This window comes from Canis lupus, chromosome 35 (assembly GCF_011100685.1).
Source record: "Canis lupus familiaris isolate Mischka breed German Shepherd chromosome 35, alternate assembly UU_Cfam_GSD_1.0, whole genome shotgun sequence".
Lineage (NCBI taxonomy): Eukaryota > Metazoa > Chordata > Mammalia > Carnivora > Canidae > Canis > Canis lupus.
The window spans coordinates 17690267-17713018 of NC_049256.1; the positions used below are offsets into that span (position 1 = coordinate 17690267).

A 22752-nucleotide genomic window follows, 5' to 3' on the forward strand; every position below is an offset into this window, starting at 1 on the left:
AATCATAGTCCAAGCAAAGGTTGGCCCTTATCCTGTGTCACTGTGGCAATTTGAAGTTCAACAACAAATAGTCGATCTAATTTCTCAATTCTTTACTTTTAGCTTTAGACTACATTACTGGCCAAACATATTTGCTCTCAGAACAGGGTTTAACATACATGGATGTACATGTTTCCTTATTAATGGTAACTGGCTTGCTTGATGCCTTTTCCTAATAGCACATTGGGAAGAGACAAGGCTGTTCCCCAAGCTTATCATGCAGAATAGCCAAAGGTCCATGGTAATTAAAGAAGTCATAGTAAAGAAACATCCCATCCTTATATGTTTTATTCTTGGTTGTGACAACACAAAGGAGTGGTTTGAGTGTTGCTTTAGTCCCCTGTCTCAATAATCTCCATAAGCACCTCCAAGCACCCCAAGGTAAATATGATAAAAATAACAATAATAAGCATAAAGAATAAAATTTCATATAATGAGGATAAATCATCTTTAGAAAACTGGTGTTTTAACACACAGAAACAATCCAAGTAAAAATAGAATTTTTATCGTAATATCTTTGTGACCTCCATCATCATTGTTCTACCTCACTTCCCACCAGGTAACTGTCCCCAAACCCTTCCCATGTAGGTGTTTGTAATACCTCTTTGTTCATAACTCCCACACACACCTTATCCACAGTCCCATGTAAATATTTCAAAAAGCAGGTGATGAGGAAATGCTCTGTCACCAAGAAGATGAAGATGGGATGGAAGTTCAAAGAGGTTTGAAAATTTAAACAGAATACATTTTTTTCTTGCTTAAAAAAAAAGTGGAAGAAGGACTTCTAGTTTCTGGTTCCATGTGTAAGGAGCTTAGAAGTCACTCCACCATCCTAACAACAAGTAAAAAAGCTGAAAATATTAAAAGACCAGCAGCTCTTTTTGGATTTATAAGAGAAGGGAGGACACAGGGCAGACTGCTGTCCCCAAGATCAGAAAAACAGGTGATACGCAGAGTTCCAGCTTATTGGAGCAAAGACTAAGGAGTGAAACTGTCATGGGAACCAGTGCTTGGGTAGGAAAATAACCTTAATTGCAATCAATGGATTGTTGCAAGCTCAATTCAGACAACTCTAAGAGTTAAGAACTCCAGGACGACCAGTTGTTGGGGTTGCCCACAACATTGGGAGATACACCTATAGCAGTTCAACCAGGTTCCCACAGTAAATATGGAAAAGAAGGCCCCTCAGACTTCTGGCAAGGGGAGAGGGAGAGTAAGCACTTTGAAATTAGCCAGAGCACTCTGTTCTTAACAAGGCCTGTCCTCAGTGGAAACTAGGTAACCAAAGCATAACCTGGTAGGATATTATCAGAGCCCTAATGACCGAGGAAAGAAGAATCCTTAACTCCAGCTCGCTCTAGTCTTCCACACGGGGAAGACAAATACCCAAGTCCAGCTCACCAGAGCCACCTTGTCACATCTAAGGAGGAAGGAAAAATAGACACTTGTGAAGTTCACAGTCCAGAGGCACAGGCTTACTAAAAGACAGAGACTTAATTGTAGGATTAAAGTACACTTCCTTGTCTTGCCTCCTCAGTACATTACTAAAGTCCTATTTACAGCAGTTTCTTTCACTGAGTACATTATATTTGGCTATCAAAAAATTACAAGGCAGGACACCTGGGTGGCTCAGTGGTTGAAAATCTGCTTTTGGCTCAGGGCATGATCCTGAGTCCTGGGATCGAGTCCTACATTGGACTCGAGGAACCGGCTTCTCCCTCTGCCTATGTCTCTGCCTCTCTCTTTGTGTCTCTCATGAATAAATAAATAAAATTTTTTTTTTTTAGGTTTTTTAAAAATTTATTTTTTAAAAGTTAACATGTGCATAAAAGGAAACTGAAAAACACAAGAAGCAAAGAACAAAGTCATCCATAATCACAAGCAGTGTACAGTTTGACTTCTAGATCCTGTGTGTGTATCTACGCAAGTAAGCATTTTAATGTAAGATCGTACAGTTATGTATCATGTTTTTTTTTTACACACCATGAGTATTTACCATGTCAAAATCCCCAGACTATGAGTATTTTGATGACCAAGAATACCCTACACCAACTCCATCTGAAAGAAAAAAATGTAAATAAATAAAATCTTTTTAAAAAATTACAAGCGGCGGGATCCCTGGGTGGCGCAGTGGTTTAGCGCCTGCCTTTGGCCCAGGGCGTGATCCTGGAGACCCAGGATCAAATCCCACGTCAGGCTCCCGGTGCATGGAGCCTGCTTCTCCCTCTGCCTGTGTCTCTGCCTCTCTCTCTCTCACTGTGTGCCTATCATAAATAAATAAAAAAAATTAAAAAAAAAAATTAAAAAAAAAAAACCTTTAAAAAAAAAAAAAAATTACAAGCGGCACCAAGAGGCAAAAACAGAATTTGAAGAGACAAAGCAAGCGTTGGAACCAAACCATAGTAGTGATGTTAGAATTACCAAATTAGAAATTTAAAATAACTATGATTAACTTGTGAAGGGCAGTAATGGAAAAAATAGTATGCAAAACCATATGGACAATAAACAGAGAGACATAAATTCTAAGAAGGAACCAACAAGAATTCTAAAGATTAAAAAAAAAAAAAAAACACTGTAACAGAAGCAAAGAATGACTTTGATGGCCTTATTAGTATACTGCACACCATTGAGGAATCTTCAAAAAACAAAGAGAACAAAGACCAAGCAAAACAGAATAGAATATCCAAGGACTGTGGGACAACTATAAAATGTGTAACATATGTGTAATGGGAATATCAGAAGGAGACTAAAGAGAAAGTAATAGAAGTATTTGAAACAATGATAACTGAGAATTTCCCCAAATTAATATCAGAAACCAAACCACAGATCCAGGAAGCTTAAGGAATACCATGTAGGATAAATACCAAAAAACTCACACCCCAGTGTATCATTCTCAAATTATAGAAAATCAAAAATAATGAAATAATCCTGTTAAGAAGCCAGAAGAAAACACATTTTCTATAGAGGAACAGAGATAAGAGATACATCTGACCTCTACTCAGAAATCATGCAAGCAAGAAGAGAGTGGGGAAAATTTAAAGTGGGAAGAGGGAAATATTTAAAGTGTTAAGACAGGGATGCCTGGGTGGCTTAGTGGTTGAACGCCTGCCTTTGGCCCAGGGCGTGATCCTGGAGTCCCGGCATCAAGTCCTACATCAGGCTCTCTGTGTGGAGTCTACTTCTCCCTCTGTGTCTCTGCCTCTCTCTCTATCTATCTCTCTATCTCTCTTTCTCTCTGTCTCTAATGAATAAATAAATAAAATCTTTTAAAAAAGAAAAAGCATTAAGAGAAAAAAATCTACCATCCTTGAATTTTGTATCCTGAAAAATTATCCTTCAAAAGTGAAGAAGTACTTTCTCAGACAAAAATTGAGGGACCTTGTTGCCAATAGGCTTGCCCTGCAGGAAATGTTAAAACAAGTTCTTTAGAAAAAAGGAATATAATATAATTAGCTCAGAAGCTTATATCTATATAAAGAACATTAAACAATGAATAAATGGAGTTGTAAAATAAAAACTTTTATTTTTCATATTCTTTTTTTTTTAAGATTTATTTTTTTACTCATGAGAGACACAAACTGAGAGAGAGGAGCAGAGACAGATGAAGGGAGAAGCAGGCTCCTTGCAGGGAGCCTGATGCGGGGACTTGATCCCGGATCCTGAGATCCCGACCTGAGCTGAAGGCAGGCTTCCAACCACTGAGCCACCCAAGCATCCCCTATTTTTCATATTCTTGATCTAACAGATAACAATTTGTTCAAAATAATAGAGATAGTGTATTGAATTATGTATGCTTATGTATATGTCATATATATGCATATGTATATATGTGTGTGTGTGTGTGTGTGTGTGTGTGAAGTATCACTGAATGACAGCAGTGATTCTCAGGACAAGATGAAGAGATTAAGATTATTTTGTCATTTTAAGGTAGTTATGCTCCCGTGAAGTGGTATAATGTTATTTGAAAGTGGACCTGGATTAGTTGTAAATGTATATTGCAAACTCTTGGGCAACCACTTAAAAAGGGGGGAAAAAAAAGTATAACTGATATGCTAAGAAAGGAGAGAAAGTGTAATCATCTAAAATGCTCAATTAAAACCACAAAAGGCAGAAAAAGAGTAGAAGACAAAAATAGGAACAAATAACAAGGGCAACACATGGAAAATAGTAATGAATATGGTGGATATTGATCCAACTATAGCAATAATCTGAATGTCAATGGTCTAAATGCAACAATTAAAAGATTGTCAGAGTGGATCAAAAAACACAACCCAACTACATGTTGTCTACAAGAAAGCCATTTTAGGTATAAAGACACATATAGGTTAAAAATAAATGTATGTAGAAAATATACCATGCTTACACTAATCATAAGATAGCAAGAGTATCTGTATTAATTTCAGACAGAGAAGACTTCCATGTAAGAAAAGTTACCAAGGGATAAATAAAAGCATTGCATAATAATAAAAGGGTCAATTATCCACAAAGACGTAAAAATTCTCAACAGTGCATAACAGTACACACTGAACAACAGAGCATCAAACTAATAAAACTGCACATCCACACTCCATGGGAATGTTAACCCAATATCACAGTTGGAGACTTCAACACTTCTCCCTCAGAAATGGACAGATCTAGCAGGCAGAAAATCAGTAAGGATTAGTTGAACTCAACAACTCCATCAATCAACTGTATATAATAGACATCTATAAACTATCCAACAACAGCAGAGTACACATTTTTCTCAAGCTTGCCTGTAACATTCACCAAGATAATCACATTTTGAAACATAAAACACACCTCACCAAACATAAAAGATAGAATTCATACAGTGTCTCTGCTCTTAGACAACAGTAAAATTAAACTAGAAATTAATGACAGAAAGATAACTGGAAAAATCTTCCATATGTGGAAATTAAACAACATGCTTCTAAATGACATGAGTCAGATGTTAAAAATTATTTTCAACTTGGATGTTAACCAAATTTATTGTGGTGAAATTAATATCATGTTATATGTTGATTATACATCAATTAAAAATATTTTGAACTAAATGTAAATGAAAACATAAGATCAAAATTTGGGGAACACAATGAAAGCAGTGCTTTGAGGGAAATTTATAGTATTGAATGGATATATTGGAGAAGAAAGATCTGAAGTCAATAATATGTTTCCACCTTACAAAACTAAACAAAGAAGAGAAGAAATAGTAAGGATTAGAATGAAAAATTGATGCAATTAAAAACAGGAAGTCAATAGGGAAAATCAACAAAACCAAAAACTAGGGTTGGTTTTTTTTTTTTTTTAAATGATCAATAAAATTGATATGCCTCTAGCCAGGCTAACAAGGGAGGGAGGAGAGGGGACACACATTGCTAATGTCAGAAATGAAAGCGGGACTACTACTACAGATCCCACGGAAACTAAAAAGATAATAAAGAAATACTACGAACAATTCCATGCCAACAAATTTGATAACCTAGATGAAATGGACCAGTTCCTTGAAAGACCCATCCATTACATCTGCCAAAACTCACATAAGAAGAAACAGATAATTTGAATAGGCCTATATCTGTTAAAGAAATTCAATTATTAATGAATAACCTTTTAAAAATAGAACCCAGTGGGTTCACTGGTGAATTCTACCAAACATGTAAGGAAGAAATTATGCCAATTTTCTACAATCTCTCTCAAAAGATTGAAGCAGAGAGAATACTTCCTATATCATTCTATGAAGCTAGAACTACCCTAATACCAAAATAAGATAAAGATATTATAGGAAAACTACAGACCAATATCCCTCATGAACATAAATACAGAAATTCTAAAAAGTATATTAACAAATTAAATCCAAAAAAGTATAGAAAGAATCATACTCCATGGTTAGGTGGGTTTTTTCCCAGGTATGCAAGGCTGGTTCAGGATTCAAAAATCAATTAATATGGGGTACCTGGGTAGCTCAGTCAGTTAAGCATCCAACTCTTGGTTCCAGCTCAGGTGGTGATCTCATGGGTCATGAGATTGAGCCCCGAGTCCAGCGCCCCACTCAGTGGGGAGCCTGCTTGAAGATTCTCTCCCTTTGCACATGTGCATGACACACTCTTTCTCTAAAATAAATATTTTTCAAAATCAATTAATAGAATCTATCCCACTGCAGACTAAAAAAGAAACATGATATGGTCATATCAAAGATGCAGAAAAAACTTTTGACAAAATCCAACACCTGTTTGTAATAAAAACTCTTGATAAACTAGAAATAGAGGGGAACTCTCAACTTGACAAAGACTATCTACAAGAATCCTACATCATTTTTTAAAAATATTTTATTTATTCATGAGACACACAGAAAGAGAAGCAGAGACACAAGCAGAGGGAGAAGCAGACTCCCTGTGGTGAGCCTGATGCAAGACTTGTTCCCAGGATTCTGGGATCCTGCTCTGAGCCAAAGGCAGATGCTCAACTGAGCCACCCAGGCACCCCTCCTACATCATTCTAAATGGTGAAGAAACTCAAAGCTTTCCTACCAAGATCACGTACAAGGCAAGGATGTCCCCTGCCCACACTCCTTTCGACCTCAAACTGTAAGTCTGTGAAATACAGTTAGGCAAGAAAAGGAAATAAAAGGAATACAAGTGGGAAGGAAGACATAAAATTGTCTTTTATTGCAGGTGACATACTCATCATCTATATAGAAAATCCAAAAGAATCAACCAAAAAAATCCTCTTAGAATTAATAGGCAATTATAGCAAGCAGCATTTGTTAGAGAGTTTGTTACAAATGCAAATTCTCAGGCTCACCCAAACCTACTGAATCTGAAACTTAGGAGGATAGGGCTCAACAATCTGTTTTAACAAACCATTTAGGTAACTATAATGGACACTTAAGGTTGGGAAGTACTGATGTAAGCCTTCTTTATGGTTCCTAATATGTCAATCCAGATGCCTATCATAATCTGACTTTATAGAATTGATGCTAACATTCATTTTTACAAAATTAGGCATCTTTTTTTTCAAATATTTTATTTATTTATTCACGAGACACACACACACAGAGAGAGACAGGCAGAGACATAGGCAGAGAGAGAGAAGCAGGCTCCATGCAGGGAGCCCGATGTAAGACTTGATCCCGAGACTCCAGGACCACGCCCTGGGCCGAAGGCAGGCACCAAACTGCTGAGTCATCCAGGGATCCCCTCTTCCGTTTGTTTTAAGCAAATTGTGAAGTGGTAAAATTTGTCTTCTTTATCCTATACCTCTTTTCATCAGTCCATTTTCTTATTTTGCTTTTATCTCTCAGCTCCTCTTTACTGCTTCATAGGCTGAAACTCAAGGAGCTTCTCTTTTAGGGTTACAGGCCCCTAATAAGGGGCCCCTGAAGAATAAAATCTAGAAATACAGTATCTCTAGTTGTAAAACATAGGGCATTGGGCAGATTAAGTTAGGGAGGATTGTGGGAATGGCATTGACCATGACCTTTCCAAAGCCCACATATTGCACCCAAAGAGCAGATGCCCATTTCCTTGACCTTAGATAAGGTGGATCCCCTTCCCTTCAGTGCCTAGGTCTGAAGAAGAAGGTTGATGCTGTTTCAGATCTGGAAATCCCTTCATCACAGGTACCCTGGCTGGATACTTTCTCATCTCCTCCCATGTCTCTCCTACACCATTCCCCGAGTTGTACCTGTCATTTTTCATCTACATGGTATTTTGTAGACTGTGGCATTCCCAATGAAACAATGCAAAGATTAGATGAGTATTTAGAGATCACTTGGGCTTCCCTAGGGAGCCAGCTCTCTCCCAAAGGGATTAGTTGGAAATAAGTCGTATTTGGCTAGTGTCTGCCAGTCTCAAGGTTTGTTTTAAACTAATTACCAAAATTCATTCTCTTACTTTGTCCCCTAGGAGCACAAAACAAGGTGGTTCACCATTCCATCTATCCAAGAATCCCAGTGACCTAAGTGATAACTGATCGAGTTTAAATAAAATGCATAGCCCTTGACTCATACCAAAGTCTCCCTTTCCTCTCTGCACACACGTGCTCACAGGCAGATAGATGCACATACACACCCACAAAGGTCACTGAGGCTCTCTGAGCCCTGCACACATGTGATGGACAAACTCAGCAAAAACCCTCAATTATTTGTTGTTACTGAAAATCCCTACGTTTGGCTTTTTCTTTCACAATGTTGAATTGCCTGAGTGAGCCAAATTCTCCCTTTCAAGTTATCAGAACTCAGCAGGTTTAGTAAAATTGCTCCTAAATAGGATGCTGTCTGGTTGAGGGGACTCACAGAACTTTCCTGTGGGTCCGAATATCTCAAGTGTGGATTGAAAATCCTTTGAAACATGGGCTCATGAGGTTAAACATGAATGTAATTTACAGACTGCTAATTATGTCCAGAGTTCCAGGGAACTGGAAGAAGAAATCTTCCTGAATTCTTAGAAAGATTACATAAGCAAAATGAAAGGGAGCATTGAACTAGGTGTCTAGGTTTTAAGCTATTCTCTGCTCCAACCTCTGCCCCTCTTATCAAGTGAAAAGCTGTTTGGGAGAAGGACTCTAATGAATGAAATTGGCCATTTTGCTAATCAGACCACCAGAAAATTACTCCACTAGCACCGGCTAAATATTCTTTCTAGGGAAAGTAAAAAATGCTAATGATAGTATTCATCTTGGTAAAACTACAAAAATATTGCCAATGCCACTCTGAACTAGCAGTTTTAACTACAGAAGTCAGATAATCCTAAATTACTGTTCCACAGCAACTATAATTCAGTCACCTCTCAAGGCTTGTCATAGATGAGGACAATACCTCTGTATTATTGTGTCCAGGAGAAATGCAATTATTTATATCCAAGCTGTGGAAAGTTGTATTTCATTTTCTTTTTGGAAATGTGGTCGTTAGAGACTGACAAAAGTCCTACTGAACCATTGAAAATACACATTTTGATACATGGTTGAACATTCATGCAGCTTAGAACTTTACATTCATAAGGCCATAATGGTCTCCAGGAGGGTAAATATTGAAAATCTTCTATTCGTCCCTAAGGAACATCCAAAATTTGAAATTTTGAGCAATATAATCCTAGCAGTCAGGGTACCAGGACAAATAGAAGAGAAGCTGGCATACTCTAAAATGGAAAATATACCCTCACTTAAATATTCACAAGTCTTATTCTATTATGTTGATGATGATTGGATTTGTTGTTTTAAATGTAAATGATATAAGGATCTTGATTTGATCTGAAGCTTTTTTTCTCAGTGGAAAAACAAAATCCTTGAATGAGAAAGAGAAAAGTTAGAAACAAGATTAAGGTGCTCATTTCAGTAAAAGTTTTGGAAAAATTGTCAGATATCAGAACACATTAATGAAATGGAATGACAAAAACCAGTCACCTCCCCCACACTGTAGTCACTTTTATTCAACATAGTTTTGGAGATCCTAGCCATAGCAATTGACAAGAAAAAGAAATAAAAGGCATCTAAATTGGAAAGGAAGAACTAAAACTGTCACTATTTGCAGATGATGTACTACTATATAGAAGACTCTAAAGACTCCACCAAGAAACGATTAGAACTGATAAATGAGGGGCACCTGGGTGGCTCAGTGGTTGAGCACCTGCCTTTGGCTCAGGTCATGATTCCGGAGTCCTGGGATGAGTCTCACATTAGGCTCCCTATGGGGAGCCTGCTTCTCCCTCTGCCTGTGTCTCTGCCTCTCTCTCTCTCTGTCTCTCATGAATAAATAAACATAATCTTTTTTAAAAACTAATAAATGATTCAGTAAAGTTGCAGGACACAAAATCAATGTAAAATCTGTTGCATTTCTAGACACTAATAATGAAGTAACAGAGAAATTAAGAAAATAATTCCATTTACAACTGCACCAAAAAAAAAAAAAAAGAATAAATACTTAGGAATAAATTTAACCAAGGATGTAAAATACCTGTACCCTTAAAACTGTCAGACATTGCTGAAAGTAATTGAAGATGACACAAACAAATGGAAAGCTATACTGTCCTCATGGATTAGAAGAATTAATATTAAAATGTCCATCCTACCTCAAGCAATCTACAGTGCAATCTCCATCAGAATACCAATGACATTTTTCACAGAACTAGAAAAAATAATCCTAAAATTTCTATGGAACCACAAAAGACCCTGAATTACCAAAGTAATATGGGGAAAAAGGAACATAAATGGAAGTATCACAGCCCCAGATTTCAAACTACACCACAAAGCTGTCATAATCAAAACAGGATGGTACTACACAAAAACAAACACATAGATCAATGGAAAAGAATAGGGAGCCCAGAAATGAATCTCCACTTACAGGGTCAGTTAGTCTATGACAAAGGAGACAAGAACATACCATAGGGAAAAGATGTCTCTTCAATAAATGGTGCTGGGCAAACTAGACAGCTACATGCAAAAGAATGAAAGTATAGCACTTTCTCACACTATACACAAAAATAAAGTCAAAATGGATTAAAGACCTAAATGTAAGACCTGACACCATAAAACTCCTAAAAGAAAATATAGGCAGTAAGCTCTTTGACATCAGTGGTAGCAATATTCTTATGAATTTGTCTCCTCAGGCAAGGACAGCAAAAGCAAAAATAAACAAGTGGGACTATATCAAACTAAGAAGTTTCACATAGTGAAAGGAACAATCACCTACTGAACTGGAGATATTCGTAAATGATGTATTGAACCAGGGATTAATATCCAAAATACATAAAGAACTCATACAACCTAATATAAAAAAGAAACAAAAACAATCTAATTTAAAAATGGACAGAGGTCTTGAATAGCATTTTCCAAAGAAATACAGATGGCCAACAGGCATATGAAAAGATGCTCAATGATTACTATCAGTAAAATGCAAGTCAAAACCACAATGAGATATTACCTCACACCTGTCAGAATGGCTATTATCCAAAAAACAAGAAATAACAGGTGTTGGTAAGGATGTAGAGATAAAGGGAACCCATGTGCAGTGTTGGTGGGAATGTAAGTTGGTGCAACCACTGTAGGAAATAGTGTGATCGTTCCTCAGAAAATTAAAAATAGAACTGTCACATGATCCAGCAATTTCGGGTCTAGGTATTTATCCAAAGAAAATGAGGACAATAATTCAAAAACACATATTCACCCCACATTTATCACAGCATTATTTATACAATGTGGAGCAAATTGTGGTTTAGGATATTAAAAATATTCCTAAAAGAATGAGTAGCACTCCAGTTCTCAAAGACAGGATGTCACCTCACTGGACATCCCTCTTCTGTCCCATTCTATCAGGCCCTTAAAGAGTTGATAGAGCACAAATACTTCATTTAAATGGAAAATAAGTCAAACCCTAATGCGGTAGCAAAGGATTCATAGAATCAGTTTTATAACAGCTGGAAGTAACGGATCAGAAAGGAACATAGCATGCAAAGGGAAGGCATGGGCTCACACTCAAAGAAAATAAAATGTAAGGAACAGAAACAGATTCCTCACAATTGGTTTAATAAGAGTGTAAGTTACACTGTCAGAATTAATAAGAGTATAAATGTATTTTTAATAGCTTAAGGACAAGGTGATAAAACAATAAGAGTGAAATGCAAAGGAAATTGAAAGGCTAACAAATCGGGCACTGGGTAGCTCAGTAGTTGAGCGTCTGCCTTTGGCTCTGGTAGTGATCCTGGGGTCCTGGGATCAAGTCCTGCATCAGGCTCCCTGTAGCAAGCCTGCTTCTCCCTCTGCCTATGTCTCTGCTTGAATAATGAAATAATGAATAAATGAATGAATTTATTGAATGAATGAATGTCATGAATAAATGAAATGAAATGAAATGAAATGAAATGAAATGAAATGAAATAAAATAAGAAAGTCTAACAAATCAAGAACAAAAATGACACAAATTAGCAATGTGAATATATATGAGATCCTATTGAAAATCTGTTAACTCACAATAGAGAATAGTATCCATGTGATCACAGTAAATACAGTTGAAAAACAAAGAAATTGAAAACAGAGAATATACAAGATATTAAGACAGTCAAATATTACACAATCTCTAGATAATAATTGGAGTCCCTGAATAGAGATTCTAAGAAGTGAAACAGAGGTATCTTGAAAATATCTTTCAAGAAAATTTTCCTAGAAATGAATGAAGGACCAAACCTACTCCAGGAGATATGATATAAAATGCTCAAAACACAAACACATCATGGTTAAGGTGTTAAACCCTAAAGATAAAAAAAAAATTCTTCAGGTGTGAAACTAGAAAAAGCTAATTTTCTGCAAGAGAGAAAAAAACCAAGCTGGCTTCAGATTTCTCCGTTGCTACATTTAGTGCCATGTTATCTGAAAACAGATGAAGAATGTTACCCAAGGAAGTTATGTTCAGCCGAGGTGCTGTTAAAATAGAAAGACAACAGGGAGATGTGTCCAGACTTGAAGAACTAAAAGCAACTTTGAGATCTTTTTGGAAAAAAGAATCAATAATGAGGTTCAGCCAATTAAAAAAAAAATCAAAATAATACAGAAATGGAGACGTCATGGCAAAATGACTGGTAAGAACCAGGAGGTGTGTTTAAGTGTAGAGCTAATCCTGAAGTCTGTGGATTAATGTTACAGCTAGACTATAAATGCTATAAATTAAGCAAAATAAAAAAACTAAATATATGGAAGATAAGGGGTCAGAGATAGAAAAAAATGTAGAAACATACTTATATTCTCATCTTTATCAGCAAGGAGTCAATCAATATTGTCTAAAATGATACCAGGTGATTTAAAATGCAAATACATAATTATTTCAATCTCTTCATATTTTACTTATATTTTTTACCTTGGAATGATCATTTGGGACATAGTAATTATTACAGAGCAGAAACTTTTAAGTTAACCAATTCCTTCTCCTTCATCTCTACTATTCAACACAACTACTATCCATACTCTTTATTTTAAAGAAATGGTACCTCTGGTCAGTCCCATCTTATAAAAGTCTCTGAGCATATATATCTTAAAAGGTGGTGCAGTGATGTTCATCTATTGTTAATAAAGATTATTTCTGGGTTTTGAGGCATTTTTAAAATTTTAATGTTTGTGACTTTCTGCATTTAAAAAAGTTTTCTAAATCATTACTCCTTGGGACCCCTGGGTGGCTCGGTGGTTGAGCATCTGCCTTCGGCTCAGGGCGTGATCCTGGAGTCCTGGGATTGAGTCCCACGTCGGGCTCCCTGCATGGAGCCTGCTTCCCCCTCTGCCTGTGTCTCTGCCTCTCATGAATAAATAAATAAAATCTTAATAAATAAATAAATAAATAAATCATTACTCTTTGTCTTATAGAAAACAGCTGCATGGATTTTCTTAAAAACTAGAAAATGTGTGCCAAAAATGGTCATTTGTGCATGATACAAAAATTTGGAATTATTTTCTTATTGGTACTCTTCTGTAACTTTTTAAATTTGAAAAATTAAAGAATTAATAGTTAAGTATAAGTAGAGGATGAGGATAGAGCATATGATGCTGTGTATTTGAAACATTCCCTCCTGCACGAGTGACTGGGGGGTTCAGTCCAGGTAGCACTGACATCTCTACATCTGTCTTAATAAATAGTTGTGGAAGCCGCTGGTTCACAGTAAAAATGTTTATGGGGATGACTTAAGGGACAAGTTTCTTTCCACTATAAGGCATGGAAGTGGTTTGGGCACACTGTGAACAAGAAGAGGAGAAATACTCTCTGAAAACAATTGCACTTTGGGGCTCAAACATTTTTTAATAACTTACTGAGATATCATTGATACAAAATAACATTCATTCTTTTAACGTGAACAATTCAGTAGTTTTTAGAAGACTCCCCAAGTTGTGAAACCATCAGCATTATCTTATTCCAGCATCACCCCTAAAAGAAATCCATTCCTGTCTCCCACCAGCCCCAGGCAACCACAAATGTCCTTTCTGTCTCTGTAGATTTGCTTATTCTGAACATTTCATATCAATGGAATCATACACATGTGGTCTTTTTTGACTGACTCCCTTCACTCAGCATGTTTTCAAGGGTTACCCACATTGTAGCATGTATCAGCCCTTCATCTCTTTTTAATGCCAAATAATATCCCATTGTATGGATATATCACATTTTGTTTATCCATTCATCCCTTGATGAACATTCTGGTTGTCTCTACATCTTGACTGTTGTGAATAATGCTGCTGTGAACATCCATTAGCAAGTTTTTGTGTGGACATATACTTTCAATTTGGGGTTTATACCTAGGGATAGACTTGCTGGATCATATGGTCACTCTTTGTTCTGAAGCTCAAACATCTAAATTCCCTCTTCCTCTTTCCTCCCAGGCAGAGATGGTGCATAGCGCTTTCCAGGCCCAGCGGGCTTTCCTTCTGATGGCCTCTCAGCACCAACAACCCCAAGAGGTAAGAGTGTTATTTTGAGAGGCAGGGCTGTCTAGAGAATGGGCAATAGTGTAAAACAGACAACAAGGAAGCAGCAGAACCATTCACTCTGAGAGAGATCCCCAAAATGAGATGTAGAGCACGTAAGTCTGTCTCTAATCCAGGTCATGGTATGGAACATTTCTTTTGCTTCATAATCTTGTTATGGCCAAATTCATACTGTAACAGTTGACATCACCAGTTTAAAGGGTCAATTTATTTATGTCATCTGCAGCCTATTCTTTTCTTTTATTGAAGTATAGTTGACACATACAATGTTATAGTAGTTTCAGGTATATAGCATAGTGAATTGACAATTCTATACATTATGCAGTGCTCACCATGATCAAGTGTAGTTACCCTCTGTCATCATGATAAAGAATATGTAATGAGATAGATAATTAGATAGATAGATAGATGATAGATAGATAGATAGATAGATAGATAGTAAATAGGTATACAAACACCATGGAATATTAGCCATAAAAGAGAATGTAGCCTGTTCCTTTTACTAGTCTCACAACCATTTTATAACCAAGGAAATATTGACTTCTAACTTTTAGCTCACATTTTGTGCTATTTTGTTATTAAAACCTATTCACATCTATAGATTATATGTATGAATTTGATTAGCTCCAGTTTCATAGTTAGCACAGATAGGCTAAGTCAGTGCTTGTTAAATGTATTGTGTGTGTGGATCATTTAAAGAGTGTCAGTGCAGTTTCTAACAACTTTTAACCTACCATAACATTGCCATATAAGGCCCAGAGTAAACTTTAATATAAACATAATAGTGGATGTTAAGAGCAAAGTGGTGGATTGGCAGGAGTCCTTTTCATTCCCCAGGCTGTTATAAATTTCCCGCTTTCTAAACCCAGCACCCCCCTTCCCGCTATCCGGCCCAAACTATATCATGTAAATAACATCATCATGCTCTCTACCAAGGATTCCTAATAACAATATTTTGACCATGCTGATTGTGTAGTGAATGAAATTATTCATTAATAAGTAGATCTACGACCAGCATACATTGTTAAATAAGAAAAAAAATAAGAACTGTTCTTTTGACTGAATATTCTGCATCTGATGTTTGGTGACAACTATATAAATATGAAAGATATTTGGAGTCCCCAGAAATTGCAGTTATATTCACTTACAATGCAAAGGAGCAATAAAGTTTGCTCATCAACTGACCTTGAGGTGAGGAGATTATCCTGGTTTATTGGAGTGGGCCTTAGGTAATTGTAAGGATCCTTATAAGTGGAGGAGAACAAGAAGAAGAGTCATCTGAGAGATTACTCTGATCATTGGACAGAAATCTGATGTCATGCTGCTGGCTTTGAAGATGGAGGAATGGACCACAAGACAAGGAATGAAGCAGTCTGAAAAAGCTAGAAAAAGCAAGGAAACAAATTCACCTGTAGAATCCCTCAAAGGAATGCATTTCTGTTGACCCCATGATTTAAGACCTATTTTGGATTTCTGTCTTTCAGAACTGGAAAATAATATATTTGTCATTTGTTATACAGTAATAGAAAACTAATATAAGCCCCAGGGAAGTACCAAAGCATGGTTACCAGGATGGCAAATGCATAAAAGTCTGACAATGTCATATACTAAGAATGTGGAAAATGTGAAGTGTCATGCTATGCTGGTGATATGTGATAAATTAGTATGTCTTCATTGGAAAAAAATTTAGAAAAAAGATAATTGGATATTCATTATAATACGATAGCTTAAACTGAATAGCTCACTTTAAATTCTAAAACTCTTGAAATTGAAAAAGTTTTGCTGAGAATCCTGAGAAAGTAGGACTTTGACTTTCAGGGGAGGAAGTTCAGTTCCATAAAGGAACAAGACTCTCACCCTTCATCCTTCCCTGGAACAACCACCTGTGTGCAGTGGAATCACCCAGAATATTTTTTTAAAAATATCAGAGCATGAATCTCACTTCAAGAGGGTCTGGTTTAATTGGTCCAAGGAGTGGTCTTGGCCTTGAGAGTTTTGTGGGTCTATCAGGTAATTCAGACTTACAGCCAGAGCTGCCATGGATGTATCACTTCCCTCGTGTGAAATGGGGAGTTCACGTCCAGCCGAGATAGGCAGCTTTGTAAGGATGGAGATATTGTGTGTTCTGCTGTGGATGCATTTTTCTCTGTGGCTTTCTCAATCCCTGCTCCCGATTCCCCAACCCCCTTTGCAAAAGAGAAAACTGAAAAATCACAACGGGATGCATTCTGGAAACAGCCTCAGCCTGGCATTTCTGTGATTAAAGTGGGAAGAGAAGTGATTTCAGTGCATCACTGGAAGTCTTAGATAGAGGCAAGAGCCACGACTTTCCAGGATGGTGCCCCCTCAATCCCTTTTTTAAACACAAGAGATCTCTCCAGTGGCTCATTAAATATTAGGTAAAGTAGAATAAGCAAGCAAACAAATGAATGCATTGGAACCATGGCATCCCCAAATGAGCTGCAGTTAGGAACACACATGTAGCTGTGCAGATTCCTGAGTGTGACAACTGTAGCTCCCCCTTCTTATGCTACTGCATACATTCTTGATAAAAGGGGGAGGAGTGGATCTGTTCCAGGGGGCTTGTACCCAGGAAATGTTTTCTGTAGCACTCATCACAATGTCCAAGCGCAGTAAGCTCCAGCAGGATCAGGTTGGCACAATGGAAAGCAATTTTTTTGATGTCCACCTCTCTTTGTGTCCCCCACATCTTTACCCACAGTGCTGTCCTAGTTCTTCCACTAGATAGAAAAGCAGATTTGAGAGGTCATCAGTACAGTGGTGAAAACAGGCCTTCATTTTCCCCATGTACATTCTAGAAGATACAGCATAAAGGAAACCACCATCAAACAGGTGGTATTTTTTATGGGAACAATGTTATAACCATCCACATCTTCCTCTCTTCCTTCTTTCAGGAGAATAAGAACTCCTGTAATTTCAATTTACTGGTTTGTGGCAGTGGCTCCCAAACTTCAGTGTGTATGAGAATCACATCCAGGGTTGTTAAAACACAGACTTCTGGGCCCCTTTTACAGTTTCTGATTTGGAAGGTCTTGGTTAAGGCCCAAGACTCTGCATTTCTTTAAAAAGTTCCCATATGATGGTGATGCTGGTGGTCCAGGGACCACACTTGAGAACCTATGGAATGTGGATTGTATTTGCTTACATCTCTAGCTCCAACTTATTTTAGATGCTTCACGTTGTCATTTCTAGTTGCCTCTAAGTCACTTATTCTCAAACTTTAATCTTCCTTTGAATCACCTGAAGATTTTGTTAAAGTGTCTGGTTCAGTGGATCTGAGGTAGGGCCCGGGAGTGCATTTCTAGCCAGCTCCTGGGTAATGCTAATGCTGCTGGTCTGTTGCTAAACTGTGAGCAGCAAGAATTTAGACATCACCATCTGACATCTCCACAAGCACAAAACCCTGTTCTTTCCTCCTGACGTTTCTGTATCAAAGCAGACAATGTTGTGCTGCAGTAACAAACATCTCCAACATCCTGGTGACTCACAACAGCAGAGGTTAATTTCTTGCCCCCACTTACATGCATATTACAAGGTGGCTTACTTTCTACTGGGTGAGTTACTAAATAGTGACTCCTACCTTTATTTCCTTAGAGTTGTAATAGGGCTCTGAGAGAAAAGGGTAGAAAATATATCTTTAAGAAGAGTTTCAGGGATTGGGAAGGAAGATATATTAGGGCAGGTGGACCTCCCAGGAGAGGTGCCTTCTATCCCATATGAAGAGGGCCACACTTATGCTGCAGAGCCATAAAGCAATATCAAAGCAACATTAGTGGTCAGTTGTAGCCTTATGGTTGTAGTTTTGATGCCCAAAATTAGAGGTGAGCCCCTGGAAGCTAGCCACCTCCTAGGACACAGAACAGCACTGTTAAAAGACAGGAACCCACAACAATGCAAGCTTGAAAGTCCTCAGTCAACAAATATTTACTAAGTGCATACCATGGGCCAGGCACCATAAAGACGATAAGATGGGACAGAGCGTGGAGACAGGTAGATACAGATTATTTGGTGGGAAGAGATCTTAGAAATAATCTATTGCAACACGTTAGATTTAAAGGTGAGCCAGGAGAGGTTCAGAGAGAGGGTAAATGGTTTGCTCATTAGTCCCTAAGCTGATGAGATAACCTTGGTCCCCAGAAATCTCAACCACCATGCTTCACACTGCACAGCTGTCTCCAGTGCTCTACACTGTGGCTTTAAGCCAGAGTGCCAGCCTTCAAAGAAACTAAATTTAGTAGGAGGAGGTGACCATCAGAAAGTAAAAGTACTTTATATGTATCAATTATAAGCAAACTGCCAATCAAGCAAGGTAAACCATTAGTGTTACCAAAATCCAGGGAAGGGATCTCATAGATAAAGGTGAGCGGGAAAGGCATCACAGAGGAAATAAAATGATGATACAAGAGCTTCTGATATAATATTAGTATTACAGTAATATTAATATTAATAATGTGAATTCAGTTAGCACAAACTTAAAAAAAATTTCTGGGTTAAATATGTTTGGGGAAATTCCATACACAGTTTAGTAAAGAAATATGTTAAGTGTTATTAAACCTATGTTTTGGGATATGTGGGTATCCCACGTATCCCAGCAGTTGAGTATCTGCCTTAGGCTCAGGGCATGATCCCGGGATCCTGGGATTGAGTCGTGCATTGGGCTCCCTGTGGGGAGCCTGCTTCTCTCTCTACCTATGTCTCTGCCTCTCTTTCTCTGTTTTTCATGAATAAATAAATAAAATCTTTAAAAAAAAAAAAAAAAAAAACTATGTTTTCCCAAACTTAATTGACCATGGAGGCTTTTTGAAGAGGGACATGTATTCATGTCCTACAGAAGGCCAACACATCAGTTTGGAAAATGCACATGCACATGCACATTTCTTTTAGGCTGTTCAAGATGCTGGATGGGTTGTTGCTTTAGGTGGATTTTAACTATTGAGAGGCTGTGGTATGCAAAATTCCAAGCTGGCTCTAAAATTCCTATGGCCTAATGGACATGCCCAGTATAATCCCCTCCTTTTTTTTTTTTTTTTTTTTTTTAGATTTTGTTTTTTTATTCAAGACAGATACAGAGAAAAAGAGAGAGGCAGAGACACAGGCAGAGGGAGAAGCAGGCTCCACGCATGGAGCCCAACACAGGACTCAATCCCGGGTGCCCAGGACCATACCCCAGGCTGAAAGTGGCGCCAAACCGCTGGGCCATTGGGGCTGCCCTCCCCTCTCTTTAAGTAAGTGGCACCTGTGAAGCTGTGGAGTAGCATTCCTTTGATTCGGTTATGAGCCTGATGATGAGGTATCACTGCTGCGATTTTTCTGTCATGTAAGAGTGTCATGGTGTCTGGAGAGAAATTCTTCTGCTGGCTCTGAAGAGCTGAGGTACCAAGAGTTACCAAGTTCTCAGAGCTTCTAGATACTGACAGGGACCCCTGCCGACAACCAGCAGTAAACAAGGATTTCAGTCCTACAGCTGCAAGGAACTGAATCCCACCAACAACCACATGAGCCCAATAGGGTCTTCAAGCTCCAGATGGGACACTGCTGATACCTCGATTCAGCCCCAAGACCCTGAACAGAGAGCCTGGCTTGACCTTGCCCAAATTTCTGACCTACAGACACTGTGAGGTGATAAATGGGTGCTGTTTTAAGCCACTGACTTATGGTCATTTGTTATGCAGCAATAGAAAACTAATACAGATTGCCTTCATTCCCTTCTCCTTGTCAAATTTTAAAATAATTAATTGGATTTTTTAATAAGGCCTTGAACCACGGATGAAAACATGAAGCCTCCCTCATTTGCCTTCTCTTCCCTGGCCATGCTCCTATCCCTCTACCCTCACCCCTCCATCATTTCTGGGAAAAGCAGGATAAGAGATGTGTCTGCAGCCCTAATTGACAATGATGACATCCATTTTCAAATTTCCTGTCTTACTTTGGACTAAGAAACATATAGCTTATATTCTCTAATATTAGGGCTTTCAAAATTTTCAACCATGACCCATGGAAAAAGTATATTTTATTTCACCACCCAGTTTCACAAAATAACAGTTATCCTTACCAGGTATGTTGATCTCTTTCTTCCACTCCATTCTCTTGACCCACTAAACCAATTTCATGATTGACTAATGTAATGGGTCATCACATCTTGCATTTTGAAAGCCTTCAAATATATGATGATATATTCCATATATAATATATATTCCAACCCTCATGATACAGAACAAGTTATAAAACATGGGCAGAACATCTCAGACATTTCTTCTCTCCCCTTATTGTAATTTATAAAAATAATCTTTAGGCAGAAGAATGTCCTAGTCCTTACAGTATTGTAGTCTAGGAATTTTAGTGACAGTTTATCAAGCCTGCCTTTTTCCAGTTAAGGGATTCTCACATGGGAAATGGCCAAGCCCCCATTCCGTAAGTGCAGAATTTTTCAAAGGAACCTGGCACACTCTACTATTCATTTATTTTTACAACAGGTGGTTATTAGGAAAAACGTTATTTTTCACTCAAAGAATGAAAAATGAAGTTCAGTGACATGTCCACTACTTGACCACCAGACCTAGACTTGGGCCTGTCCTCCTATCATACAAAGTCTTTTTCACAGACACTACATGCAAGAAGAGCCACCCTGCACAGTCATTTATAGGAGGTACATGTCAAAATAAAACCTTAGACAGTGTTCACTTCAATTGAGAGCCATGGTTTTGGCATTGAAACATCTCACATCACCTGGGAAAGACGTGAAACATGATCTCTAATCATCTCCACCTTGGGTGACCCCAAAAACTCTGCCCTGAGCTGAAATGTAATCTCCAGTAGATGAGTGCCTCTGAAACCATGTATGGGCATTACCCCCCCAAGGAGGGCTATCACCACAAGGTTCCCGGGAGGTATCCCTCCCAGACCCACCACCTCTAGCCCTGGTTAACTTACAAAAGCAGATGGGAAGCCCCAGCATGAGTATGTGTGTGTATGTGTGTGTTTGTGTGTGTTCAAATCGAATTAATGTGCATCAGTACATGGAGAAAAAATTAATCTTAAGTTTCCAAGTTCAGTAAAGATGATTTATGGTCATTGACTGCCACTGTGGATTTTATTCTGTTGAAAAAATCCAGGAAGTCTGGGTTTTTTATGCCTCCAGAAGTGAAAGAGAGAGTTTTTTTCTAATTGCTCTTCTTTTTTATCTCTATTTGGACTTGCACTTTAAAAGGAAACAGTACCTTCCTGTATATACACCAGGAATCTAGAACTGATTGTTTGACCTTTCCTTGTTTATGCAGTCTGAAAATTAGAAGGGAAGGGAAATGAGAGACTCTTCTGACCATTCCTCCATCTATGAGTGAATATGCCTCCACCCAGTGCTCTGCTCAAAGCACCCATTTAACAAATTTTTTAATGTGTGGAGCATTAATCTAATTTATTAATAATCTGTTCATCTTAAACTAAGCAAGAAAGCTTAGTACAAAAACCTTAGGACTTTAGATATTTACTTGGTTCATGACAGCTCCAGATTGCTTAGTGGGCATAAATATATTTGAGACTTTTATAAAACATATTAATTTGTGAGCATTATCAGGAGGAGAAACTTTGGAACTCAGATCTACTTATTAGCAATATGAATTCAAATGCAAGAAAAACAATTCATAAGTGTCTCCTTAAATTGAAGAATTTACTCTCTTTTTCTGAGTGATCACCAGCAAACTAATCTGGTAAAGCCCACATTACATTTACACTCAGCCACTACAACCAAACCAAGTTGTCAAGTTGCCCACTTGAGGGAAGACAGTTAAACTCTGCCCATGTTTCCTTGTCTTTAAAATGAGAGGGGTGCCTAGCTGGCTCAGTCAGTAGAGCATGGGACCCTTGATCTTGGGGTTATGAGTTCCAGCCCCACAATAGGTGTGGAGCCTACTTAAAAAAATAAGAAATAAAATGGGGATCATCATTCCTACCTCAGAGAGGTATTGTGAGTACTAAATGAGAAAAAGCATGGGGGTGTTAGGTGACTGAACAGAAGAATTCAATGTTAGTCAGGGGAGCCCAACTGTTTCCAGAAATAACCCTCACATCTCAGAGACACCATAGTGGACATATTTCTCTTGTTCATGTAGGTCTGCTCTGATGGTTTGGGCTGACAGTCTTCTACATGGTCATTCAAGGATCCAGACTTCTTTCTCTTGGGGTCCGACTTCCTCTAGGTCCTCAGCCATTGCATTTGGAAGGAGAAGGCTGGATCATTTCTGG

At 38.0% G+C, this 22752-nt stretch overlaps 1 protein-coding gene across 1 annotated transcript in view; it reads left to right on the forward strand.

Moving 5' to 3' along the window:
• Positions 1-22752, forward strand: part of CAP2 (cyclase associated actin cytoskeleton regulatory protein 2) — a 137519-nt gene that overhangs the window by 43585 nt on the left and 71182 nt on the right. The window contains exon 4 of the mRNA XM_038584233.1: positions 14386-14463. Coding sequence (XP_038440161.1) covers positions 14386-14463 — 78 coding nt within the window. The remainder of the gene's footprint in view (positions 1-14385; positions 14464-22752) is intronic.